The 27,612-nt window shown below is 49.0% G+C and overlaps 1 protein-coding gene across 10 annotated transcripts in view; it reads right to left on the reverse strand.

Annotated features, from left to right (window-relative positions):
- Positions 1 to 27,056, reverse strand: part of setd5 (SET domain containing 5) — a 31,663-nt gene extending 4,607 nt beyond the window's left edge. Inside the window, exons 1-21 of one of the 10 annotated variants that reach the window (XM_062544599.1) lie at positions 26,651 to 27,056; positions 14,483 to 14,789; positions 12,732 to 12,834; positions 11,906 to 12,183; positions 11,469 to 11,527; positions 11,072 to 11,259; positions 10,824 to 10,862; positions 10,379 to 10,606; positions 9,811 to 9,959; positions 9,516 to 9,633; positions 8,858 to 8,967; positions 8,071 to 8,332; positions 7,400 to 7,483; positions 6,307 to 6,510; positions 5,332 to 5,691; positions 4,736 to 4,981; positions 4,306 to 4,420; positions 3,253 to 3,536; positions 2,998 to 3,054; positions 2,121 to 2,630; positions 1,343 to 1,438 (exon numbers count right to left, since the gene is read on the reverse strand). In XM_062544599.1, coding sequence (XP_062400583.1) covers positions 1,343 to 1,438; positions 2,121 to 2,630; positions 2,998 to 3,054; positions 3,253 to 3,536; positions 4,306 to 4,420; positions 4,736 to 4,981; positions 5,332 to 5,691; positions 6,307 to 6,510; positions 7,400 to 7,483; positions 8,071 to 8,332; positions 8,858 to 8,967; positions 9,516 to 9,633; positions 9,811 to 9,959; positions 10,379 to 10,606; positions 10,824 to 10,862; positions 11,072 to 11,259; positions 11,469 to 11,527; positions 11,906 to 12,183; positions 12,732 to 12,834; positions 14,483 to 14,553 — 3,561 coding nt within the window. In that variant the 5' untranslated portion in view covers positions 14,554 to 14,789; positions 26,651 to 27,056. Of the gene's footprint in view, positions 1 to 1,342; positions 1,439 to 2,120; positions 2,631 to 2,997; positions 3,055 to 3,252; positions 3,537 to 4,305; positions 4,421 to 4,735; positions 4,982 to 5,331; positions 5,692 to 6,306; positions 6,511 to 7,399; positions 7,484 to 8,070; positions 8,333 to 8,857; positions 8,968 to 9,515; positions 9,634 to 9,810; positions 9,960 to 10,378; positions 10,607 to 10,823; positions 10,863 to 11,071; positions 11,260 to 11,468; positions 11,528 to 11,905; positions 12,214 to 12,731; positions 12,835 to 14,482; positions 14,790 to 26,650 lie in introns of all 10 variants that reach the window. The other 9 variants (XM_062544598.1, XM_062544597.1, XM_062544600.1 and 6 more) reach the window with 9 other exon arrangements.
- Between the last annotated feature and the right edge of the window lie 556 nt (positions 27,057 to 27,612).

Raw genomic sequence — 27,612 nt, forward strand, 5'->3', positions numbered from 1 at the left:
ACCGTCCAGAGGAGAGAGGGTGGCCCACAGAGGACAAGAGCAGCTCACTCCCAAATGCAGGGTTAGTGGTGAAATCAGAAGCTCCGAACGTCCAGCTCAAGGCACAGTTAATCACAACCAATGCAGACATCTCAACAGGTGTTCAATAAAGGTTGAACATCACCCACAACTACCTCCACACACAGACAGACGCCTGGGCACGTGTCTAATAGTCTGTGTGGGCCCTATCCACTCACTGACTATATAGTGCAGGGTACTGAACAACCACCATTCAGTGCACTATGTAGTGAATCAGTAGACGTTCTGAATACAGGGTGACCTTCAGAGAAAGAGAAAAGCAAGAGGGTTTCTTTTTTTTACACCATCAAAAGTGAAGGCCCATGTTTTTTTAAATGATCGTTTCTTTCCATTATCTTTCTACGACTGACGCAAATTATGAATATACGAGTTCAACTAACAGCTCTCATGTTCTTTTCATCAGATGCATTCCAAAAGAGCTATAAGGTCAGCTTTACTGACCTCTACTGGAAAAAGTGTGAATTAACAACAATTCAAAAAGCGAAGTTTGACAGGAATAGTTTTCCATTAGGATGATAAAACGATTACAATTTCAGAGATGTCTGTGTGTCTGTGTGTCTGTGTGTCTGTGTGTCTGTGTGTCTGTGTGTCTGTGTGTCTGTGTGTCTGTGTGTCTGTGTGTCTGTGTGTCTGTGTGTCTCTGTGTCTCTGTGTCTCTGTGTCTCTGTGTCTCTGTGTCTCTGTGTCTCTGTGTCTCTGTGTCTGTGTGGGGCAGGGATTATAAATACGACTTCATTGTTTCAATGGCATTTAGCAACATCATTATAGGATTAAATCTAGGCTGAGTTTGTGTGTACATTTATTTATCTGTGCATCAGTGTGTGCTCACGTGTGAGTTTCTCTCTCTGTGTGTGTGTGTGTGTGTGTGTGTGTGTGTGTGTGTGTGTGTGTGTGTGTGTGTGTGTGTGTGTGTACATGCAAGATGGCTGGATCAGTTATGTGCATCACCAGGAGCCATTCTGACCGGACACTGAATGGCTCCAAAACCCCACACCATGAGAAACATGACACACAAATGAGGTGGAAAATTCCCCTTCTGCTCAAAAGAATATGGATGCTGAACCAAGCACGTATGTGTCTGTGGACATCGGGAGTATAACCACCATGACATCTATAATCCCCGAGCTGATCGTGCTATGCTCGCTGGCATGAGAAGAGAATGGTGTTGGGTTGAATGCAAATGCAAAAACAAAAACAAAAACAAAAAAAAGAACATCTTCATGCACACTTCTAAGAGGTAGCTGGTCAGTGCGAGTATATTCACCATGTTCTGCATAGGCTTGCAATGGCCTCTTACAGCTAGGGCCTGGTAACCAGGCTGACAGCCTGGCAGCTGACTAACGGTGATCACGTTCCCCCTCTGCCTTAGGAAAATAACAAAAGGACAGAGAAGGGGAAGAGGAGAGAGAGAGAGACTTGGCAATAATGTATTAAAAGAGAAGGGTGGGTGTGGGGGGCAGGGGGGGGGGGGGGGGGGGGGGAGGAGGAAGAGAGAGAGAGAGAGAGTGAGAGAGCGAGAGTGAGAGAGAGAGAGAGGCACAGAGTAGAATTCGACGGCTAGAGCAGACACAAAGATGAGGTCTCAGAGAGACGAGCAGGAGAGAAGCTCGCTCGGATCGGTTTGAGGAGATGGCTGGGTCTAATTTATCAAGCTGTCTCAAACACACACACACTCTCAACCTATCACACACACACACACACACACAAACACACACACAGAGTGTAAAGGTTTTTCACTGTGCGATAAAAAGCCAGTGAGCGTAGAAATCCTGAGAGCATCACGGATGACCTTTGAGATGAGCCACTCAGGCTTATGGGGTGCGCTTGCTTGATAAATGAGAGCCATCATCTCCAAAAGAGGAGCCGAGAGTTGTTCTCTCTATTTTTAGGACAGGGTGACTTGCAGCCAAGACTGATTTACATATCAGATCCTAACATGAGCGCCTCAACATCTCTGTTCAGGCCCACGTCTCCTCAGTTTAAAAACACTACGGTTAATGCTAGCTGCAAATCAGTGCAACAGTGGGAGGGGAGCCACTTGCCTTCTTCTTTTGGGGAGGGTTGCTGGGGTGAGGGGGGGTGCCACTGTCTGGGTACCCGCCCCCGTAATGTGGCTCTGGATAGGGCGAGAGCGATCCGGTCCCCGTCTCCGAGAGCAGCCCCTGGCCACTCGCGCCGCCGAAGTAGGACTCCGCAGGCGAGAAGCTGCCCTCCGATTGGGAGTGCCGCCTGTCCGTCAGGGGGCCGCGGGCGCCAAGCCCGTCCCCCAGGTTGGCGTTGAGGGGAGAGCACGCGTAGATGAGATTGAACTCTGTCCTGAAGGCCTGCTCGCGAGCCTGGGCCTCGCCCGAGCGCGTGCCCGCCGAGGAGTCTCCCGGGGCGGACACGGACGCCGGGGTGAGGGGCGTCCCTCCGCCGGAGAGGCTCAGGGGCGAGGGGGAGACCGCGGGGAAGTCCTCCGGCACCGGGACGGGGCTGTCCAAGCTGGAGGTCATGGAAAGGTCAGGGAAGGTGGCGTTGCGAATGGCGTCAAAGTCCGACCGCAGGCAAGGCTATGTAAGGGGGAACAGGCAGAGAGAACACAGTGTTTCAGTTGCTCAGCGTGCTCAGAACTCTCTCCCACACAAACACGCAAGGTTACGTCAGGCCAGCAATCACATTTACATCTTTAGAAGCCAAACATCTGTGCTCCCTGTATTTTCCAAAAGCAAGACTCTTAAAACACACCCACACACGCAGCTGCTCCTCTCTGGACAGAATGTGTAGTCCCTGTGGTGAGGCATGCCCATCACCCCCATCACGCACACACACACACACACACACACACACACACACACACACACACACACACACACACACACACACACACACACACACACACACACACACACACACACACACACACACACACACACTCACCTCTGGAGACAGAGATTCTGGCCGGTGTACTGGGGAAGCCTCTGGGGATGAGATGTTCTGGAGGCAAAAAAATGTCAAATGTGAAAATATGAACACATCACATTCACTGCTGCTCACACTTAAATATGGTGTGTTTGTATGTATGCTATGCATGCTATAATGAAAGGCCTCGACATGTTGGCAAAAAAAGTAGAGAGCCGCTACACAGTCAATGTGTGTGTGTGTGTGTGTGTGTGTGTGTGTGTGGTGCCCTACCTCAAACTGCAGCGGCGTGTTGCAGCGGCTGGTGGGCAGCGAGGTGAGGGGCGAGTAGGGCATGGCGGCGCCGTTGTGCGGCTCGTCCTCGGCGCCCAGGTAGAGGGCGCACGAGGTGCTGTGGGCGGGCCGCGGCGGGCGCCCGGGGTCCGAGGGCGGCGGCGGCGTGATGGGCGACAGCGGGCGCAGCAGCAGGTCACTGGCGGACGCGCTGCTGTCGGGGGGCGAGCTCAGCAGCTCGTGCGCGTACTTGGACTTGCGCTTCTTGAAGGGCGCACTTAGATCTGCAGCGACAGAAAGAGACGCATCTTGCTTTCAAATATCATCATCGTTTTTCTTCATTCTTAATGCACACTATCTTTTTATATTTTATATTTTTTCCTAGAATTGTTGTTAGAATTGCTTTAAAAGCTTGTAATGTAATGTACTGAAATGTAATATATCATCATCATCATCATCATCAAAGTTCTGAGTTCCATTTATTTTCAGTTGCTTCAGACGGTTGCGCAGAAAAGCATGTTGGGCTATGCGAGCGAATATCATGCAAATAAGTAGTCATTTTGTGGGTAGCTGCCAATCAGATTGTTTGCTGACGCATTGCATGAGCGCGGCGCTGTTCGATCATTTGATTACAAAGAATAGCTTGGAGGGCTTTGTAAGGGGATGCTGATGATGTTGGTATGTTCGAATGCCAGTTCACCTATCAATTGGAGTAACTGGAGAGCCAACAAGCTGGCTAGTTACACATTCCCCCGACATCAAGACCTGGGTACAGAATGTGAGCGTGAAGAAAGCGTGTCGCTTCACACACGCACGCGCTGATGTATAGGAGACTACTACAGTGGAGGCACAGGACAAGCAGCGGCATTGTGCCAAGTGCATTTAAAAAACAGCCTCACAGGGTCATATCAAAGCACTGCTCAAACAAGCTGCCGCTTATGAATAAGAGTGCAATAACTCAAGAGCAGTCCCTTTCAGCACCAGGGTAGGAGTGCGGCAGCAGCAGCAGCATAATGTCTGAGCGTAATGGCTCTGAGGGGTGTGTGTAGATACCGGCTTTGAAAGGGTGGGAGGAGCTGCCGTTACTTTGGTTTGAAGAGCCGGAGGCGCCGCCATCCTCCGGGGACAAGGAGGACTTGCTCTCGTCCAGGGCCTGCTTTATCCACCTCTGCAAACACACACACACACACAGCAATGTCAGAGAAATGATAGGAGCCAGACCACAACATAGTCAATTTAAATCATTCAAATCACCTCTGCATCTGCTAGGACGTGAAATCAACCTGTACACTCAAACTTGACAAATGTTGTTTGGGTGTAATAGTTTCTTACCACTCTTTTTTTTCTTTATACACAAAAAAACAATGTAAGCAATGTGAGGGCAAATTGGCAGAATAAAAAAGTAAGCTTTAAGATGGCAATGCATCGGTTCATATTTCCTGTCTGCACTATTTGACGTCCCGAGCGACGGACGACCTCTGACCTTTTTGCAGGAGCCGTAGGAGGCGTCGACGGCCAGGGGCCTGCGTCGGCGCTCGGGGGTGAAGGGCGAGCCGAAGCGCACGTAGTGCTTGGGCGCGGTGCAGATGAGCGAGGCGTGGCTGAGGCCCGGCAGCATGTTGAGCGTGGTGGCCAGCACCGTCGGGTCCGTCGTGATGCGCAGCGGCCGCTCCGCCTCCAGCTCCGCGCGCTCCGGGATCTTGTCGTTGAGCCACTCCGTCACCAGGTACTGAGGGAGGAGCGAGAGGTCAAAGGTCAAGAGAGGTGGCGATTAAGGCGAAGGAAACTTGAGCAAAGCGAAATGCACACTATATACAGTATACTGTACACACACACACACACACACACACAAGTGAGAGGACGGAGGCATATGTAGATTGGAGTGGCACCCAAGATGGCCAAATCGGGCACATTCACATAAAGTGAGCATGTTTATTAATGTGCATTGTCCCTTTAAATAAGTAAACATAAAGGGAATGTAATTGAATTTATGTATAACTGTGAGGGTGAAGGATGACCGATGATAAATGTGTATGGTGGACATATGACCCTGAATCTTCAGCATCTCCGTACTCTTACCTTCTTAGTTTTGGGGTAGCGCAGGTTGGCCTTGTTGCCCAGGGCTCCGGAGCCTGACCCCCCGTAACCATCACCGTCCTGGGCCTGTCCTGCTCCGAGCGCCCCCTCTCCCTGACCCAGCTCGCCCTGAGAGGACCCGGGCGCCCCGTCCTCGCCGCCAGCGCCCTCCGCCGCCTGCTGTGCCAGGGCCTGGCGCTGGCGCCGCGCCCGCTGGGCCGAGCCGGAGCGGTAGCGCGAGATGCGGCTCTTGGGCCGCGGCTTGGAGGAGCGTGCCGGCGGGGGCTTGGGGGCGGCGGCGGTGGTGGCGGCGGCGGCTGGCGCCACGGTCACGGGTTTACCGTCCGTCTCCACCGGGGCCTCCTGGAATACAGGAGTGAGAGAGAGAGAGAGAGAGAGAGAGAGAGAGAGAGAGAGAGAGAGAGATATGAGGAAAGAGTGAAGACATCAGAAACCACCATCAGATATAATGAGCAATGTTCTAGGAGTGCAACAGACACGACACTGGACTTTGGAGTGGAAAGACAAAGACACAGGAAGAGAGAACATTTGCTCAACATTCAATAAAAGTACAGTTTTTAACGACAGCACTGCTGTGTGTGTGTGTGTGTGTGTGTGTGTGTGTGTGCGTTCACCTACGACCCCCTTGTGACTGTATGTGCTCCAACTCACTGCTCCTGTGTGTGAGTGATCATCTTATGACATGAATTCAAGTTTTTCTAAACAAAACTTCATCAAAAGATGAGGCAGACCCGACATTTCGCGCGCATGACGGGGAGCGCAACGTTCCAACATTCCATTTGTGTTTACAATGCGAGAGAAGGGGAGAAGCGGCAGGGTGTACTGCGGCCGTTTCTTGCTCATCCACCGCGGCACGAAACAAACCCATCGCGCCGCAGCCCTAGTGTGTGTGCTCACGACTCGGGGCTGAGACACAGAAGACGCAGGACAGCGGCGCGGCGGTGCTTGTGGGCTCACCGTGGCGTAGGAGGTGCGTCGCGTGCTGACGCCCCCGGAGGTGCCCGTGGCGGGCGCGGGGTTGTGGGGGCCGGCGGGAGACAGGCCCGTCACCTCTCCCTCCTCGGGGGCGCCGGGCTCCTGCTTGGGCTCGTCAGCGCCCCCCTGGGCCGCGCGACGCCTCCGCCGCTCCAGGGTCTCAAACGCGGCGCGCTCCTCCCGGGACTGCAGGCCAGAGAGAGGAATCTGTCAGTTCAATGTGTGTGCGTGTGTGTGTGTGTGTGAGAGAGAAGTTGAGCCAGCAGCATAGCCGTCTGCTTGATATGAGGACTCCGTTGTGCGTGTGTGTGTGTGTGTGTGTGTGTGTGCGTGCGTGTGTCAGAGAGAGTTGTTGAGTCAGCAGCATACGCGTTTGCTTGATATAAGGACTCCGTTGTGCGTACGTGCACGTGTGTGTGTGTGTGTCAGAGAGAGATGTTGAGCCAGTAGCATACCCGTCTGCTTGATATGAGGACTCCGCTGTGCGTGCGTGCGTGCACGTGTGTGTGTGTGTAAGAGAGAGATGTTGAGCCAGTAACATACCCGTCTGCTTGATATGAGGACTCCGTTGTGCGTGCGTGAGTGTGCGTGTGTGTGTGTGTGTGAGAGAGAAGTTGAGCCAGCAGCATAGCCGTCTGCTTGATATGAGGACTCCGTTGTGCGTGTGTGTGTGTGTGTGTGTGTGTGTGCGTGCGTGTGTCAGAGAGAGTTGTTGAGTCAGCAGCATACGCGTTTGCTTGATATAAGGACTCCGTTGTGCGTACGTGCACGTGTGTGTGTGTGTGTCAGAGAGAGATGTTGAGCCAGTAGCATACCCGTCTGCTTGATATGAGGACTCCGCTGTGCGTGCGTGCGTGCACGTGTGTGTGTGTGTAAGAGAGAGATGTTGAGCCAGTAACATACCCGTCTGCTTGATATGAGGACTCCGTTGTGCGTGCGTGAGTGTGTGTGTGTGTGTGTGTGTGAGAGATGTTGAGCCAGTAACATACCCGTCTGCTTGATATGAGGACTCCGTTGTGCGTGCGTGAGTGTGTGTGTGTGTGTGTGTGTGAGAGATGTTGAGCCAGTAACATACCCGTCTGCTTGATATGAGGACTCCGTTGTCGTCCAGCTCTCCCTCTTCTCCTTCTTCCTGCTTCATTCCGTCCAGCAGGCCATCCTGTATCCCACAATGCAACAGGCTGCGTCACACACAGAGCACTGGTCGTGCACTGCACAGTGTACCCACTACCCCACTAAAGCTTTAGCAAAACATCTCATTAACCATCTGGAATAATTAGGTGCCCAAGTTGGCACCTTGAGACCCAACTCAGGTCTATTAGGCAAAAACCCACCCACCCACACACACACACACACACACACACACACTCATGCGCACCGACCCCCCCGCCCACACAGACATCACCCAACTCACATATTCATCTACGCATCCGCATCCACACACACAGTCACCTCTGCGCACACACACACACACACACATCACCCAACTCACATATTCATCTACGCATCCGCATCCACACACACAGTCACCTCTGCGCACACACACACACACACACACACACACACACACACACACACACACACACACACACACACACACACACACACACACACACACACACACACACACACACACACACACACACACACACACACACACACACACACACACACACACACACACACACACACACACACACACACACACACACACACACACACACACACACACACACACACACACACCTCTGCATCGCTGGCTCCGTGCTCCCGATCCTGCCCGTCTCCGTTGGGCTGCTGGTTGCTGTCGTCAGAGCCGGCCGTGGGGGCTCCTCCCTCCAGCTCTCTCCGCCGGGCTCGTCTCCTGCGGGTCTCGGCACCGGGGAGGACGGGGGGCGCCGGGCCGGACGCCGGCTGCGACGGCAGGCTGTCCATGGGGCTCAGGTTGTGCTTCTGCACCGGGCAGTTGTGGTTGCCCTTGTGGCATGCACAGTCCACCTTGTAATTACTGCAGCATGGGAGGAAACAGAGAGAAAACAAAACGCTTTTTAAAGAAAGGTCAAAAAACATTTCTTTTTAGCAAAGCTTTTGGACCCCAAAATGTTCTTAAACCTTTCCTTTTTATTTTCTTTTTCCTTTGTTTTTAACCTGTGGCACTTTGAGATCTCTGATGAAAAGTGCATTATAGATAAAATGCTTTATTATTATTATAATTATACGAATGGGGGAGAGAGGGACCAAGTCATTGTCAGTCGGTCAAACAGGAGTTTGTGTCCAGAAGCACTCGTTAGCTAGGCGCTTGCTAAAGACCCTATAAGGACGATTAACAATCTACAGTAAAAGACATTACAATGCAGACAGATCGGTCACGTTCATATGCAAAGTGGAGTATGATTCATGTCGTTTATGCCCACAGGCATTGGCTTAAAAGGTGAAACACTTGTGGATGACTGCAGTTTATTTGATGGATGAGGACAAGGAGTGCAGTCCACAGTGCAGAGCAGTGGACGCAGACGCATAACGGCTCACTCACCAGCTGTTGAACTCGTAATCGAAGCCAATGGTGACCTCGGAGTCCTTGGTGATCTGAGCGACAGCATAGATGCAGAGGTGGATCATCCCTTCTGAGATCATGTGCCGTACCTGATGGAGAGAGAGAGAGAGAGAGAGAGTGACAGAGAGAAAGAGAGAGAGAGAGAGAGAGAGAGAGAGGGGAGGCAAAGGTCACATGCTTGTTTCAAGCACACGTTTACAGTTCTAATTCCTCTGAAGAGGGGCCCTCATTTGAAAGTCGGACACACTTGGTCAAATGTAGAAACGATTGAGATTATGAAATTATGAAATGAATGTTTGGTCTGTACACATGAAACGCAAGACTTTGTCCATCTTTCAAATCATGTCCTGTACATGTTTCCTAGAAACTGAACCACTGATGATGGAATTGCTAACAAATGAAGTAAAGCAGAGCCAGAGCCCTACTGCTTGATACTACACTACACAAACATGCACCCCGGTGTGTGAGCTGTGAGGGACGGCATTCTACAAACACTGTGGGCCACACACACACACACACACACACACACACACACACACACACACACACACACACACACACACACACACACACACACACACACACACACACACACACACACACACACACACACACACACACACACACACACACACACCTCAGCGTTGGGAGTGCAGGACCTCCTGATGAAGCGGGCGTCGTTCCCAAAGGTGCGGGCGTCCACACACATCTCCACGTCGTTGAACTTGGAGTAGAACAGGACAAATGGGTAGGGCCTGTTGGGGGGGACAGAGCTTGGTCAGGTATGTGCAGAAAGAAATGAATGAATGAATGATGCTTACCACACAAGATTACATAACTGTCTTCAAAAGAACACATTACACATACACGCACCATCAAAGATTACATAATTGCACACACAGACACACACACAGATGGAGGTGGGTTCGTACTTTTTGAAGAAATGCCCGTTGACCTCGAACTGCTGCTTCAGCATGACCTTGCCCCGGTACTCGATGATTAGGGTGTCCGGCTCGAGGTCCCGTGCTGCCCGTAGAATCTTCCGGTGCTTCTGTACACGCGTCACCCGGCCCACCTGCAACTAGGACATATGATGCAGGCAGAGAAAGAGAAAAAGAAAGAAAGAAAGAAGGGAGAGAGAGAAATTTTAACACGTGAGTTTCTTCCTGATATGCAATGTCCATGAGAAAAAAATTGTACACACACAATAATAAACATGTATAAATATATAGAGTGTGTGTGTGTGCGTGTGTGCGTATCTATCTATCTATATATCCATATTTAGTGGCTACATGGAAGACAAAATGGCCATATACATGCGTGCCCTAATCCAATTCATGGCTTTCAGGCTTATCAGGTCCCTTTCCACAGGTGTATAAAATCATGCACCTAGATTAAGAATGCAGACTGCATGGTGCTTGATTAACCCACCTGTGGAGATGGACCTGATGAAACCCATGAATAACACGGAGGCCAGGTGAGGCCTGTGAGGTGGCGTACCTGCATCTGGGAGCTGAGCACGGTGTTGTTGCAGGCCAGCTCGGTGCGGTTGATGGTGTCGGGCGAGGGGGCGGGCGAGCTGGGCTTGGCCAGCTGCAGCAGCGTCTGCACGTCGGCGCTGTACTGGTTGGCCAGGGCCTCCTCGTACTGGTCCGTCCACTGACGGATCCGCGTCTCCCAGCCCTCGGCCGTGTTCTCGTCCAGGGCGCTCGCCTCCGTCGTGGAGTTCTGCACGGAAACAGGCGACCGTGAGTGCTTCGGTACATGTTTAATTTTTTAAAGATGTATTCGAACGTGTGTCTCTGTGTGAGTATGTGTGTTTAGAATAGTTACGTTGGGCTACAAGTAATATTGTACCCACACTGTACTATTAGCATAATAGTAATAATGTTAGAGGTTCTCAAACTGTGCCAAAGGTTTTGAGTGAGGAGAAATGAAAGCTCACCTTCATCCTCATGGATTTTCTGGAACCCTCTCTGAAAGCCTACGACACAGAACCATGGCAGCCATGGTCAGTTGCAATGCCTTCACTAATAACATTATGACGCTTATACTTCTACAAGACATACCAATGGATACATACAGTATGAATGCCTAGGCGTGTGTGACTATAGGCTGCTCACCGTACTAGTCGGTACATGTGTGTGAGGTGCTGTGCGTGTGTACGGGTGTGTGTGTGTGAGAGCTGTGCACCTTAATCTTCTTGGCTTTGGGCGTGGTGCGGCTCTTGTCCGTGCTCTTCTTCCTCTTCTTGGCCTTGCTGCGCTTGACGCGGTTGACCGTGAGCGTGATGCTGGTGGGCGTGTGCTGAGTGGCCGTGTACGACACCGTGGAGGGAGACACTTCCTCGTCCCCGCTCTCCGTGCCACTACTGTCCCCACCTACACACACACACACACACACACACACACGTGGGTCAGACACTTATTATCTTCAACTTATGACATGCAAAGGGCTCTTGTTGGCCAGATTTGTCTAGCTTTTTTCAGTGAAGATTTTCATAGAAATGTAGTTTTTCGCTGAAAGTTTCCAGAATCTTAATCCATAAGCAGCTCTTTGTGTCTAAAAGGAAGGTCATAGGTCATCTTACCGGACACATTCTCTGTTTTCCTGCGCTGTCCGTCTAATGCTTTCCTCCTCTCTAGACCCCTGCAAAACAGAACCAGTGGGTTAGAACTGAGCGCACTGAGGGATCCATCAACACGAGTGCAAAACATGATGTCATATCCTAATTCATGTATGGGATAGCAACCCGTAACATCAACACCACTACACTAGTTTCATACAGAGCTTCATTTCACTGTGCACTGTGTGCACCTCTCAATGGATGTCCATGCCATGCTTTATCAGGAAAATCACTCTGCTTGAAGTTAGCCGAAACGTTGACAACTGTGTTACAAACAAGCATTGACTAATTTTAAACGGGCTGTTCCACGTCATTTGAACTCAAGCACGGTGGCTGAGGACTTTGGAGGACAGTTCTGTGTCAGAGACCGGGGGCCTGGATCAGGTGCGGGGGCGACTCACCTGCAGTTCTCGCACTTGATGAGGAAGCCGTCTTGCGTCAGGCTGCAGTGGCACCAGGCGCTGGGCACGCTACCTTCCTCCTCCTCCTCATCGGACGAGGTCTCGCTGTCGGCCGAGTGCTCCTGGTCAGGTCGGGGGTGGGCGTGGGAGTGGGCGTGGGCGTGAGGGGACTGGTAGCGGCCGCGAGCCACGCCATTGAGCTCCAGCCGCGGGATGATGGTCTGGGAGAGTGGGGAGGCGGGAGGGGTGGGAGGGGGTGGGGCTCCGTAGTTGTGATCCTGACAACACACAACGGAAGACTGTTGCATCTTCAAACAATGGTGTTCAGGGGAACGCGGGAACGGAGGGTTGGGTCGGGTCGGGTGGAAGGGATGGATGGAGGGATGGAGGGAGGGAGGGCGGGTGCGCACAGAGAGGAGAGGAGAGAAAAAAAGGAAGAGGGGAAAAAAAACAGAAAGAACAAAACAAAAACAAACAAAAGAAGAAGAGTGGGGTTGGGGGGAGTTGGAGGGGAAGGAAACGACAAGGAATGAAAAAATAAACCAAAGGCATTCACGGCTTTGTTGAGCAGTCATTCATTCAGTCATTCACAGTGGCACAGGGCTAGCGCAGAGGCAGAACCATTATGAATCGGTGCTACAAAGGTCATAGGTCAAAAGGTCAAAAGTGCACAAGCTAGAGTATGGCACGAGTCAGGCACAGGGCTAGTGAGTCTTTCAGCAGACACGATCGGGGTACAACCAAAGGCATTCGTGGCATGGCAATGGCAATGTTTGGTTAAAGTTACACGGAGGAGGAGTAGGGGTGGGACCATGCCGGTACTCACAGCGTAGGGCAGTCCGCGGTAGCCATGGTTCTGAACGTTGCCACAGCTGTGGTTGGAGTAACTCTTTTGGTTCACTGCAGGGCTCGCTTCAACTGACTCAGGGCTGTGGGAGAAGGGAGAAGAGAGGGGACGGGGGCCACATAAACAAACACAGAAATGGACAATGAGTTAATATTTCAGTGACAGTTTAAGGACAGGTCTGCAAGGGCATTTTCACAGGTCTCTATATAATCATTCACCCACTAATACTGTCTCCTCAATCAAAATGACTAAACGAAGAGAATAAACTCATGCACCATGTAAATATGCAGATGATCTCATGGTTTCCCCCATGGTGACTGAGCAGTATTGCTTACACCACCAGTGTCACGTAACTTCTTCAGAAAAACAGCGCAGTTCAACTCAAGGGCACAAGGGGGCCCCATGACACTGGGCCAGCATTCTGCCTGAGCACAGTGAGTCAGAGGAGAGTGAATGGAATGTCTGCGGCCATGATGTTATGCAACTCCTCCTTCCCCTTGAGCAGAGACTCTGCTGAACACAGCTGCTTTACGAAACCTCAGTGCTCCCTGGCTCTCAGGAAACCTCTTGGAAAAATAGAATCCAACTCCGCTTTTGCCTGTCCCACCAGATTATGGGTGATGGGAATGATTCTTTGGAAAGGATTTTTGTCAATCCTACTGATATTTCACCTCTGTTAAGTTCCAATGTAGGGTCACTGGAGACGACAGCAGACTAGCCTGGCCTATATGCTAAGTCACTAATGGCTGACCTTTAGTCAGTATTGGAATCCCACTGACATCCAAATGCCCTCTAGAGCCAGAGTTTACGCCCAAGACAGCGGTCAGCTACTTGTTTGGAGAACAACTTGCACAACCCATGTTGACCACTGTGACATTTAGAGCCATGAACTCAACTATGTGGGTGGCCATGTCCTGCCAGAACGCCTCTGGTCAGGAACTCTACCTTTGGCCTCAGAGGAAGTCCTGGAGGACTCAGGAATGCACAACTCGCACCTGGAGTCAAAGGCTCCTCCTCTCTATCTCCGTCTCTCTCGGGCAGTTTCTGAGTGCTGTCTCTCTGAAACAAAATGGCCTCCGCTCCGCTTGCTCTGACTAATACCTCTACCCGTCTCTCTGACATGCTGGCCCCATTTCCTGTTTCCCCGTCTCTCCCTGTCCACTGCCGCTCCCTCACCTTCACACAAGGGCATACGCACCACAGCTGACATTCGCTCACCCTTCGAGTCATGACAAAACAAACATAAGGGTGGACAGGGCACAACACACACACACACACACAGACACACTAAGGCACACACACACACACAGACACACTAAGGCACACACACACACACACACACACATGCATGTGATAAGGGAGAAGTGTTCTTGGATAACCCAAGACTGATTGTTATCTAAGCATTTTTGAGAAGGGTGTCTCTGCTCTGTCAGAGTCTCTCCCAGGCAGCTACTCTGCACTACAATGACCTCACTGGATGCCTGACCCCACTTGGCTTTGCCCCTGAAACACTGAGCTGATTGGAAGAAGGGCAGAGCACACACACACACACGCACACACACACACACACACACACACAAACGCTCGTGTGCGCACACACACACACACACACGCGCACGCACGCTCGTACACACACACAGCAGGGGTTAGATTGGATTGAAGTGGTGTGAGCAGGGGCTGAGCTTGGACAGGGCAGGGACATGACGTGATGTGCCGGGCGCTCGACTCACTCTGATCCGGCGGCCATGTCTGCGTAGGATGTCTCAGGTGTGGTGACTCCCAGTGCGATTGCTATGCTCATGACGTCCAGCACAGCGTCGCGTGGGGAGTGGGGGGAAAGGGGGAGGGGGAGGGAGAGGGGGAGAGGGAGAGGAGGAGGAGGAGGAGGAGGAGGAGAGGGGGGAGGGGGAAGGGGGGGTGGAGGAGGAGAGGGAGGAGGAAGGGGGAAGGATCAGGGGCTCCGAATGGCAGCGACAGACCACTCCTGAGGTGGGGCGCCGCGATGCCGCAGGCAGCACCTCACGGACATGGGTAGACCTGCAGAGAGGGAGAGAGGGAGAGAGAGCTGGTTTAGCCATCATTATGGATATTCCGACTGGATCATGTCCTATGCATTGGTTACACAATTTCCTTTGCCATTTGCTATGGCTATGTGTATCGAATGAGAAAGAGTGAGAGCTGGAGAAGGGAAAAAAGTGTATAGATAAGATAGAGAGCGAGAGAGAGAGGGAGTGTAGAGACAGAGAGAGAGATAGAGAGCGAGAGAGAGAGACAGAGAGAGAGATGAGTGTTGTAAAGCAGAGTATGTACAAAGCCCAAAGGAACCCCGACAAACCCTCAAAGACAAGGGGAGGAGTGAGGACATGAAGACAGAGAGACAGGAGTCTGGACCTGACTTACACTTTGAAGCTATAGGTCGTCATTAAAAAACTATTTCTATGAGCATGTATGTACGTGTACGTGTAGGCTTAGGATAGCTATCCGTCTATCAGCTTGTGAGCAATGGCTGTGGAACAACACCGACAGAGAGACAGTCTCACACGCAGCCTCAACGATTACAATCACACACACACACACACAGAACACATGACACTTAGGAATTGATCAGCAACAATGTTGTCTCAATAGAGACCGTAGCTCACGTCTAACATTCCGAGAGTTAAGGACCATAAGAGCTCTTTCTTTTATTTCTCCCTCCGTCTCTGGCATTTCTCAGAGACAAGGCCACTACCCGAAAATTCCGCATGACATCATTCCACAGGCATGACTAGCACTAGCCTGGGGGCTAAGCTACCTGAGAATAACCCTGCATGGCACAGATGTCTCAATCGCTTATATATGCCTTTTACAATGCACTTGTATGCACAAGATATGGGATAAAGATATAGGTCAAATGGTGGACAAAAAATGTATTGGCAAATGTTTCCAAACATGGACAAAACACAAAGTCTTTTTAACAAGAGGCAGACAAAACCAATGTGGACACATTAATGTCAATGACTTTTAATTATAGTGGGACATTAATGTGCAGAGCAACTTGATTATGGATGCTTCTCAGAGGGTAAACAACAAGGAGACTCAGATACACTAATCTGGATTTCCCCTCCCCAGGGTGAGACGTGTTTTTGGGGGCTGTTGGGTGCAGTAACCATCAGCCTCCTGAGGGGGCACTGTGACTCCAGACAGAGCATGTCTGTACCAGGTTTGGTTGCTTGTCATATGATCTTCCAGTGGAACAGTGACCCACAGCAAATAGTCCCCCCCCCCCCCCTCCACCAAGCTCCTCTTGCACCTCTCAGCATACACACACTCACACACACACCACACACACGTCTCCTTGATTCATGTGCTACTTGAAAACTGCATTGGGCTAATCCACGATGAACTCACTCATGAGAATGACGTAGACACTTTAATCAGACACAACCCCAAAGTAGCCAAACAAAACTACACACACTCACACACACGCATACACACACACACAAACACACACAAGGAACAGGGAACTGAGAAATCTGACATGACACAGCAAGACCCACTCACAGTGACTGTATTTAAACAGCTGTTATGAAACACATTCACATTCAAAAAACACATTCACATTCAAACGCACAAGACTAGCTCCAAATGCCATGTCTTCATAGCAGACAACCAACACTGCTTTGGCAAAAGCAAGACTTTCAAAACATTCAGAATGGTTAGCCTGGGCTATTAACAGTAATCACAAAGACCAAAAAAACAGCAAAACAGGACAGTTAACGGCCATATTTCTGTGTGGTTTTCGCATATGAGGAAGAGGAACGGGAGCCTTTTCAGGGTGATCTTGTTGAAGCAGAACATATGATGCTACAGCCAGAAGTGCTGCTCTTTGAAGCCTTGGCTTCAGCCGTGTTCAGTAGGCTGGCTGAGGCTGGTCAGGCGTCGACGGCATTTTTCCATGTCAGAGCAGCACAAATCCCAGCAACCCCCGCATGCACGCCGTTCTAAAGCCAATCTCCATAGATACAGTTGCTATTATCCCATGGTTACAGTGGACAAGGTCTTGAAGACGATAAACACCACAAAGAGAGAGAGAGAGAGAGGGGGAGAGAGAGAGAGAGGGAGAGAGAGAGAGAGAGAGAGAGAGAGAGAGAAAGAGAGAGAGAGAGAGAGAGAGAGGGAGAGAGAGAGGGAGAGTGGTTTGAAGTGAGGATTTTTGTTTTGTTTTGTTTTGTTTTACCAAAAATTGAATGGTAAATCTGGGAAAGGAGTCTGACATGCTGAGACACTCACGACAGCACACTGAAAACAGACCATTTTAAAGAAACTAATCATTTAAAAAAGAAATGACAAAAAAATACGAGCACATAAATGAGACTGGCATTAGATCAGCCCTTCTATACCACAAGGGTGGAAAATCCCATCAGTGCCATGGCTGCCATTGATCATATCTGACACCAACGCTCACATCAGTGGAGGCTGTGCACTCAGACACATACAGTCTTCCCTCTCTCTCTCTCTCTCTCTCTCATTAGCCTGTTATGCATAAACTGCCCTGAGCCACTGAAATCACAGTTGGGGGATGGGGGAGGTTTCTATTTTCTTTTTTTCCCTCTTTCAGGAAATGTGTTGTGGTCAGTCTTCCCTCAGCTCGTAGCCTCCTCCTCAGCCGACACCTAACGGCACAGATTGTTGTTTGCGGGTGGGTGGGCGGGCGGTCGGGGAAAAAATTAATTAATTACAGAGGCGGTTGCCACCATGAGTCTCAGCAGCAGCAATGCTCACTCCCCTGAGGGACAGGCTGGCTTCGGCAGTGCCATGGGCCCCAATGTTGACGCTGTGTCTGCTCTTAAAACACTCACATATAGGACACAAATACCCAGACGTAATCACCCAGACATAAATGGATCGTGAGCATTCAAGGACAAAATTTGGGGTGATAAATCCGGCTTCAATAAAAGGGTTATTCAAATAAACCTGCGAGGGAGAGGGAACAAAAACAGGAAGAAAAAGGCTTTACGCAACCTCACACATGAAGATGTTATCAAATAAGTTCGTAAGCAGGTCAGCCAGCCAGCCAGCAGCCACCGTCACATTCTGTGCTGAGGCTCGCCTGACTGACAGTGGCAGTGCAGTAAGCCTACCCAGCAACTCACACACTCACTACACCCCAAAAGCCTACCTAGATCCAGAGACAAACATGGGCATACAGTTGGCCTGTGTCCACATCTGCGTCCACAGAGATTCTTCATCTTAAAATTTAATGGAGACGTCTGAGTCAAGGTGAAGATCAGGCCAGTGGGCTCGGCGGCTCTCACTGGACGGGACGGGTGGGGGGATACGGAGAGGAGGAGGGAGGGAGGGAAGGAGGGAGAAAGAGAGAGAGGAAGATACGGAGGGAGGGAGGGGGACAGAGAAAGAAAGAGGGAGAAAGAAGGAAACAGGGAGAGTGAGAGAGAGAGACATGGACAGGAAGACAGGGAGAGAGAGAGGGAGAGAAGGAGAAAGATAGGGAGAGAGAAAGAGGCATGGAGAGGGAGAGAGAGGAAGAGAGAAGGAGGGAGGGAGGGAGGGAGGGAGAGGGGGGGCGGAGTAGGGAGAGATAAATCACACAAGCTGTCTCAAATACAGCCTGTCCGAAAAGGCAGGCTGAACAGAACGCATGTTGTGGGTGTGTGGGCGTACGTGTGTGTGTGCATGCATACGTGAGTAATGGTGGATGTGCATGCGCGTGTACCTGTGTGTGTGTGTGTGTGTGTGTGTGTGTGTGTGTGTGTGTGTGTGTGTGTGTGTGTGTGTGTGTGTGTGTGTGTGTGTGTGTGTGTGTGTGTGTGTGTGTGTGTGTGTGTGTGTGTGTGTGTGCCTGTACATGAGCGTATGTACGTGTGTGTGTGTGTGTGTAGGCTCAGGCTTCCCGTGTGATGGGTGCTGCTTGGTGTCCAACTCATTTTCAAGAGTGGGATAATTGAGCAGATGAAGCAGGTGTGCCAAATGTGCAGGGGATTCTAGGGGGCATTTTGTGTCTGTGTCTTTTTTTTTCAGGCGGCCCGACGTTTCAGATGGCTGCTGGGAATTTCCCCCATCTCAAGGCCTCGCTAGCTCCTGCTCTCGCTCCCGCCCGCCCTCCCTTCCTCCAGCTCCTGAACACTGGGCTCAGATTACCACCACTCTTTGACACACACACACACACACTCACACGCCTTTCACTTCAGAGAAACAGAGGCCATTTTGGAAAGAAGAGTGAGAGAGAGACAGAGAGAGCGAGAGAGAGCGACGGAGGACGTGGAGAGAACAACACAGAATCTTTACTCCTTCTCTTGCTCTGTCGCTCTTCCTCTCTCACCTCCCCCTCCCTGTCTCTCTCATCCCCCCTCCCCCCCTCCGTCTCGGTTTCACTCCTTCCCTGGATTTACCCCTCTCCCTTCATTCACTGACGTGCAGCCTCCTCTGTTGAGACAGTGTCCTCTGCTCACGAGACGAGCCAGTGGAACAGTTAGTACAGGCATGCCATGTAATAAATAATCGGATTCCTCTTAATGTTTTAATTATTCAAACGTGGCCCGTCTCCCTGGCGACTCACGTAAGGGGAGCAAGGGGAGAGTGAGAGAGAGGAACTGAACGGGAGAACTGGGAATATGAGGGGGGGAGGAGAGAGCGAGAGAGAGAGAGAGAGAGAGAGAGAGTGTGTGAGAGAGAGAGAGAGAGAGAGAGAGGAGAGAAACGGAGAACAAGAGCAGAGGGAGACAGACAGCAGGCACAGCCTGACAAAAACAACTTGCAATTCATGCACTCAGAAATAATCAAATAAGAGAAACCGAAATAGCTCTGTGTCGCTCTCTCCAGTATATACACACACACACACACACACACACACACACACACACACACACACACACACACACGTCTCAAACTGCTATGAAGTGATAACGGCAAAATCATCTCATTTCCACAAGAAAAACATCAAACAAAACATGAAAATGTCACAAATATGGTACAAGTAGACGGAATGCTCTCTCAACTTTCATATTAAACCCACAAGGACAAATGGGGCTTGATGGGACACTAGCCTAATGTTCACTAGAGACCTGCAAGTTAACCACAGTCCCAGTGGTGAACACCAGCCTCTCAATCCTAGGCTATATAGCCTATACATTAACTAGCCTATATGTTTACTCTTTGGGAAGTACGCAGTGTTTGTGTACTGCCATCCCTGAGCCTGGCAGTACGTCAGTGTCTGTGACTTGGCTATCTCTCCCACCCAGAAGTCATTTGACTACATCGCAAACACCCATTAGCACAACAATGTCTGGCTGTGTAGACCAGGAAGACAGAAGGAGAGTGAGATGGGGGGGGATGAAAAGGAGAAGAGAGAAGGGAGGATGACAAGGAGGAGAGAGGAGGGGGGGTTGAGAAAGAGAGGGGCTCAAGAGAGCTGGGGAAAAGCGAGAAGGCACAGACTGTACGCCAGTAACGCCACAGACAGACGCAGACTTCTATTGGCTCTGTTATTTAATCACATTCCCCATTGTTCGCCAACAACATTTGCTCTACACACACACACACACACACACACACACACACACACACACACACACACACACACACACACACACACACACACACACACACACACACACACACACACACACACACACACACACACACACACACACACACACACACACACACACACACACACACACACACACACACACACACACACAGAGTGAAAGCACCTAACCTTGTTCAACCCCTAGAGACCAAGAGACAAACAATAATGCATAATGGACACAAAGGGTCCTCGCTGTGTCTGACAGCTGGACACTGTGGTATTTGAGAGCCTATGTGGTTTTTTGTGTGTGTGCGCATGTCTGTGAAGTTGACAGCCTCCACTGCTATTCTCAGCTACACACACCACCATACAGGAACCCTAACATTTCAGCCTTGGCACGAGAGAGAGAGAGAGAGAGAGAGAGAGAGAGAGAGAGAAAGAGAGAGGGGTTTTGGTACAGAGAGAGAAAGAAAGAAAGAAATACAGACAGAAAGAAAGAAGAAAAGAAAGAAAGAGAAAGAAAGAAAGACAGAAAGAAAAAGATAGCCTACATGAAAGCACAAAAATGAGTGAAAACAAACTTGAGTGTCTAAATAATTGACCAGCAGCTTCCACAAGAGGCAGGGCAATTGCACCATATGGTGACCTCTGGAGAACAAAGGCAAGGAGAGGAGAAAGAGGTGAACTGTAGAGGACCCAGAGAGCACCACAGCGTTCCCAGTGGCTCGACCCTTGTCCCCTGTCTGCTCCGCTGCTAGCATTATGCGGCGCGGACTGGAGCATGTGACCTCTAACTGGCGTGACATCACTTTTTCCACCTGCCAAACCCTATTCAAATGCGGCCCCGTTTGACAGACACGGCACAACACCTTTGTGTCGAGCGCCTTTTACGCATAGGGGACCTGGAACAACCACTTCCACCCAGCCAAGAGGAACAGGATATGCAAAAAAGGGTGGAAGGTCATGAGATTTCCCATCCTTCCCCCTCTCCACCTCAATCTGTCTGCCTGTCTGTCTGTCTTGGTTTCTCTTCGACACTCGCTCAACAGTGAGGATATTTTAAAAGTATCTAAAAGTTATACGAATAAAACAGGCTGAGTGGCGTGGTTGTTGCTCGTCCCATTTCTTTCACAGGCCAACAGGTCTCACCAGGTTCCACTGAAACAAGCTGGAATCTTTTGAGTGCCTGGCTCTGATGAAAAACACACTCTTCTTTGGTTGGAGGTCTGGTTAACCATTAAGCTGAGACAAAGGGGCACTCTACGCTGTTTTCACACAGTTTTCACTCTTTTAACATAGCCGCGTGATCTCACATGCAGAATAATAATCTATCACAACAACAGCAAAAGGAAACCCCCCTGACTCCCCTTTATGACATTACAGACTGGTTCACAGAACGGTGAATCAGCTTTAAGGAGCAAGGCTGTTCCCTTTCTCGGTACGTGTTGCATATTTGCAATGCTCTGACAACCTGCTTACATAAAAACAAGTGGGAGTTGCACAATCCCTTCTATCTAGAAGGAAAAACAGATGAAAATATTTGTAGAAGTGTTAGATTGGAACACACTGAACTGTGTAACCTGGAGGAAATGACAGAAAAAAAAAGGGGGGGGGGGGGGGGGATCTCAGCCAGGGAAGGAAATGGGACCGAGGGAGAGGAGCAGGAGAAAGAGAAAGAGAGAGACAGAGAGAGCGAGTGAAAGAAAGAGAAAGAGTGAAGTACAAGGTGAGAATAGACAAGGTACAAATAGAAGGAGGGGTGCTGAGATGAGACCAGGGGATTGGAAACAAAAAGACTCCGCCGCTTCTTCCAACACTTTCCCACACCCCCACCCCGAACCCTCCTATTATTCCACCAAGAACATTTGCTCTCTGCTGTTATAGAACACACACACACCTCCCTCAGTGCAAACTCAGGGCTGAGAAAAGAGCCCGGATGATTGGCTGGGAGGCTCTAAAGCTGCACCTATCATACAGCAGCAGGGAGGCGGGCGTCACAGCGACTTGTTTTTAACCCTGTTCTACAAGAGGAGCCAACGAAACACACACACACACACACACACACACACACACACACACACACACACACACACACACACACACACACACACACACACACACACACACACACACACACACACACACACACACACACACAGAGCAAAAGCAGCCGCTGAGAAGCACATACGATCATCTACAAAAACAGTAGGCCAACAGCTAGAATAATGTACACCATTACACAAAACATCTTGCCTCTCCTTTCACATTCCGACTAGCACTCAACACACACACCAAGTGAAAAAAACATTGCACCTTGATAAGGCAAGGCTGGATGAGTCATGCAGGAACACAATACTACATACAGCCCAAATAAACCACTTCCTCAATGCCTCAAATGCAGCACATTGACATTCAATATCCTCAACATTATGACAGAAACTGGCCTGTACTGGTGCAACAAAATGTAAAACACATTTTATTAAACCAATAAAAGGTATAGGTCTTGACTGTCACGAAAAGTTTAATTTCACGATTGTGGTGTGGCACTAAAACAGAAAGGTGGCCTAATTTGTCTGTCTACAAAGATAAAAAAGCAAGTAGGCATTGATACAGTATGTCAGTACATTCAGTGTCCAATCAGCAGATAACTGTGCATCAAACAAACAAGTACAGACAAATCATAACATAACATTAGGGATTGTATTTTAAATAGAAGTATGTCAGAGAGTGGACAGTGTGAAATCCTTTCTTGAAAAGCAATGTTTCAGCAAAAAGGGAAGAAGCCAAGGTCGTGATTTTAATTACAGGCTTACACCTGCTCAGCACACACACACGCAGACACAAACACACACACACACAGACGAGGCCTGAGAAGAGGGAATGAGAATGGTAAACAACTAAGTCTTCTGATTCTGAATGCCTACCTCTCCTGCCCTCCCTCCCTCTCTCCTGACACCCCTCCCCCACCTCGCCTGCTCAGTGCTGGAATCCTGTCTCTACTGGAAGTGGGCCAGCATCCTGTTTCAAACACAGCCTTAAGTGAGGGTGCGTAGGCTTGTGTGTGAGAGAGAGTGTGTGTGTGTGTGTGTTTGTGTGTGTGTGTTGCTTCTTGAAATGTCTTAGCATCAAGATAAGCATCATTTCAGACTGTGGCCCATATTTGCCAAGCTGCTGCCCAAATTCACCAAATCAGACAAACAAACTGGCAGCCAATATTGGAAGAAATATGAATAGTAAGTATCAGAGTGTTACTGGTGCATAGTTAAGTTATTATAAACAGTGTATAGCATACCCAGTTCTGCCCTTCAAGCAGAGCATTCCTTTCCAACACTGAAACTTTCAGAGAAAGCCCAAGAGGCCCAGTTTAGGGGGAAGGACACACGCACACAGACACACAAGGATAAAGGGAAATCCAAGCCGAGATTATACAACAGCACCCTCAGCGCAAAGAGGAAACGGAGCCATGAAACCAAGGCAGACTGGAAAAAAAGTTCTCTATCCCAATCAGTAAAATCCTGACATTTCTCTCCACGTCAAAAAGGTAACAGGACAATTTCTCTGTAGGTATATCTTTCACACTGTCACAAAAACACTCCACATTTGTTCAATTATTTAAAAGAGACCATTCATTCGGGTCACCCCATTGGCATTTGGGCCGAATGCCTTCGTTGATTTTCCTTGCTGAAAGGAGACTCTTATTTCTTTGAGACTATGAGTTCTCCTTTGTCTCCACAGAGGGGAGCGGGGTTTACTCGAGATAAGGGACAGGGTCAGAGGAGGGAGCTCGGGTTTCAAACGGCAAAACAGCGTCCAAAACGGCAGTAGCGACGGCTAAAATAAGACACGAAAACATATTCAGGGAATGCGAAGCCGGGGCCAATCATCCGCGGCTCCGCCTGTGAGAGACACGGAGGTGGTGAGGGCCGTGGACTAGATTCGTTCTACGTTCGTGGAACAACCCCAGTATTACAATTGTTTGCCCCATAGTCAGACGCACACAGTGAGATGGCAGGGCTTGGGTAAAAACACAACAAAAAAACAGATCAGCCTAGTTCCATAATGCTGACATGGACAGAGCTCGATTTCGATCAAAGTCAAACTACAACCAGACAGTAATAATGGGACCAACAGATAACTTGGCGCTTCAGCACACATACTGATGAACGCACAACATCTAAAGAAATGTATGCGACTAATGTGTTTGTTTCTTTTCCTGTATACGAGTATAAGGCACTGGGCGTTCATGAGCAGACATATTAATGCAACACTGCGCCTGAAAACACAAATGTGACATATTTGATAAATGTCTAATAATTACACGTCGATGTTTGGTATTTTTCGTGCACGTAGAAAGGACATATGGTGTTTGCTACAGACTCCGATAGTACGCTCAACTCACACAGGCAGTACATTGGACAGCCTAATGTTGAACCAAGGCAAATTTACAGGGGTCCTGCCAAAATGAACTTACGAGCTTTATATTAGTGCAACATATAACACACAAGTAGCAATATTATTGAACCCAACCATTCGTTTATTTGACAAACATCCACTTCCAATGCGAGTTTTCGGACACTTCTTCCACATTGGACGAGAATGTGACTACAACGTGTCTCAACGATTACAATACTGATACACAGGTTCATCTGACAATTAAAATGGGAACTTGATGAAGTTTGACCATAGGGCGATGTTAATAACTTTCCATAATCGAATAATGGCTGAATTGTGGTTATGTAACGTAATTTGTAAATGCTGTTACTTCAAGTGAAGCATCCACTAGTAGGCCAATGTGCAGAACATTTAGAGAAGAACTTCAGGCCGAAAGGTGGCTTGAGCTCGGCCTCTTTCCTCGTTTCGACTCACTTGTTGTTGAAATAAAGATGGAGGCTAAAAAAGGAAACGCGAGCTCCCCTCACAAATACCACCCATTTCTCATAGCCGGCGCAGAGGTTGGGGGTTGGTGGATGGGGGAGGTGGAGGAAAGAATGAGAAGAGCAAGTCACCGCTCGGAGAGTTTTTTTCTATTAGCCAGCATAAAAGGGAAAGTTCAGCAAGAGAGGCAAACATCTAGTAAAAATAACGTATCTAAGAAAGACACATGTCGAACGTTTTTCACTTGCACAGGATATTTGTGTACAAAACAATAGTAATGTGCCAGCCAATTACAACTTAACTGTATATATATTATGTGTGATTCTAAACGTGTCATATCCATATGAAATTGAGTAGATGAAGACCTTGAAGGCCCTAACCATAGCGGAGTTGCGTCAGGTCTGGTTTATATTAGACCGAAAGCAGCTACGAACACAATCAACTGGAGGTTGTCCAAAAGTTAACATTCAAGTTAGCTAATGCTAACCCTTGGTTGAGTATCACTCAATCATTGGAGATCATTCCTTTCAACAGTACGCATTTCAACCCCCACCCAACCAGTTAGGTGGTGTGGTGTGGTAACATCTTCACATTTTAATGTGGCTTAAGGACTACCTTATCAGCCAAAGAAGGTGCAAGCCAACTCGCTAAGTGGTGGTAAGCTGAATAACAACTTGTTCAACACCACATAGCAAGCCACCTAGCCACCCTCTCAAGCTCAGTCCTTAAAACTCCATGTTCAACAGTCAAATGTTTTTTCTCTTAAACGAAACAAGTTTCCCCCATTTCATAACCACCAATGTGAGACTGGGAAGAACAATTACCCCTCTACCCATACTGGCACTGTTGGACACAAGATCAACAGACACAAAGAAGTTGCCTGACCTTATCAATATATGGAAACATTGTTAGCTACCTTGGCTAACTAGAAATCTGAACAAATATGTTGACTGCCTCCATGTAGTAACCTGCACTCTAACGTTAGATATGTTTCAACATGACTGCAACAAAGTTACCAAAAATGATATGAAACCACGAGTCACAAGGTTAGGCTAACAAAACAGAGCACCGATAAAGTGGTTATGTTTACAGTAACGTTAACCTTACTGAAATGTAGCAAATACAATGCACGAGGACAGGGCTGGAGGAAAATTCTTATGAAGACATCTATTAGGTTAGCCTGCTAGCTTCTAATTGTTAGCTAGCTGAACGAACATGAACTGTAGCTAAATGTCACAAATCAAACTAAACATGACTTTATGATGTTTACTTACTTTTGGAAGTCTTGAAGACCAGTTGGAAGATTTAAAGGTAATATAATAGCTACGTCCCATCAGCAAGCATGTGTGTACTCAATAATACTGAAGGCAAATACAACCAGCTAAGTTATAACGTTAACGTTAGACCAACTTAGCTACCACAAGCCTGCTGCATAAATTCTAAAACTGGCCATTATACCCAAGTACTAAATAACAGAATCACATTAACTCACCTAGCGAGACATTCCAATCAAATCCAAATGGTGTATCCTGTTTTGTTGTCTGTAAAGCTTGGAATATTCCCACATCAAGATGAACCCAGACAAATAGGCCTCTATTTGCGACCTCGGTGTTTCCTGTTTCCAGTGAGCCGAAATGTAGCTCCCTCTCCAGGGTTACCAAGCAAACTTCTTAATGCCTCTTTCGTAGAGGGTTAAAGTTTTAAATCCAGTCCTGCATTGAACACAGTACTTCCATCGATTGTCTATGTTGAATCCCCCTCAGTTGAACCCATTTATTATGCAATTTTATATTAATTATAGTAGATATTTATAAGGGGTATGTACAGCTCTCTGTGTTACAAGGCTGTGATTCTATCTCAGATCCTCAACATTTGCAGTGGCGCCCATCCCCCTCCTCGCCGGCATCGACCGCGGGACCCAGCGAAACTGACACACAACCATAACACGGGGTTTCCAAGGTGATCGAACAGGGGCTCGAGACTGGGTGGGTTTTTAGTGAAGATCCGCCCTTAATCTTATACGACTGGCTGAGTAAAACGCCACTCATCGTGTAAAATACTGTATGGAGATATGATTGGATAGACACGGCGCCCGTTTATCCACGTTTGCACTCCTGAAGGGGGCGGGAGGCTGTTTTGGGAGGGGTTGAGAGCGAATGTTAGTTTCGTCCTGCAATGTTCAGAGAGAACAGCACACGGAGGCATAGGCAGGAGAAGGCAGGCAAACGGCTGGTATAAATGCAAGAAATGAATGGATATATGCAAGAAGTAAATGCGGATATGTCTATGAAAAATGGGAACAGTTGTCACCTTACTATGTACACAAGCCGTGGAATTTCCTTTCCTTCATTGAGGGATTCTATTTTCTTCTAAAATTCTGATTTACATGGTTTCTATTCAGCGCAAAGGGGGACTTGCTTTAGCTAGCCATAGCTATTGATGTAGTTCATGCTA

The sequence above is a fragment of the Sardina pilchardus genome, chromosome 9 (assembly GCF_963854185.1).
Source record: "Sardina pilchardus chromosome 9, fSarPil1.1, whole genome shotgun sequence".
Lineage (NCBI taxonomy): Eukaryota > Metazoa > Chordata > Actinopteri > Clupeiformes > Clupeidae > Sardina > Sardina pilchardus.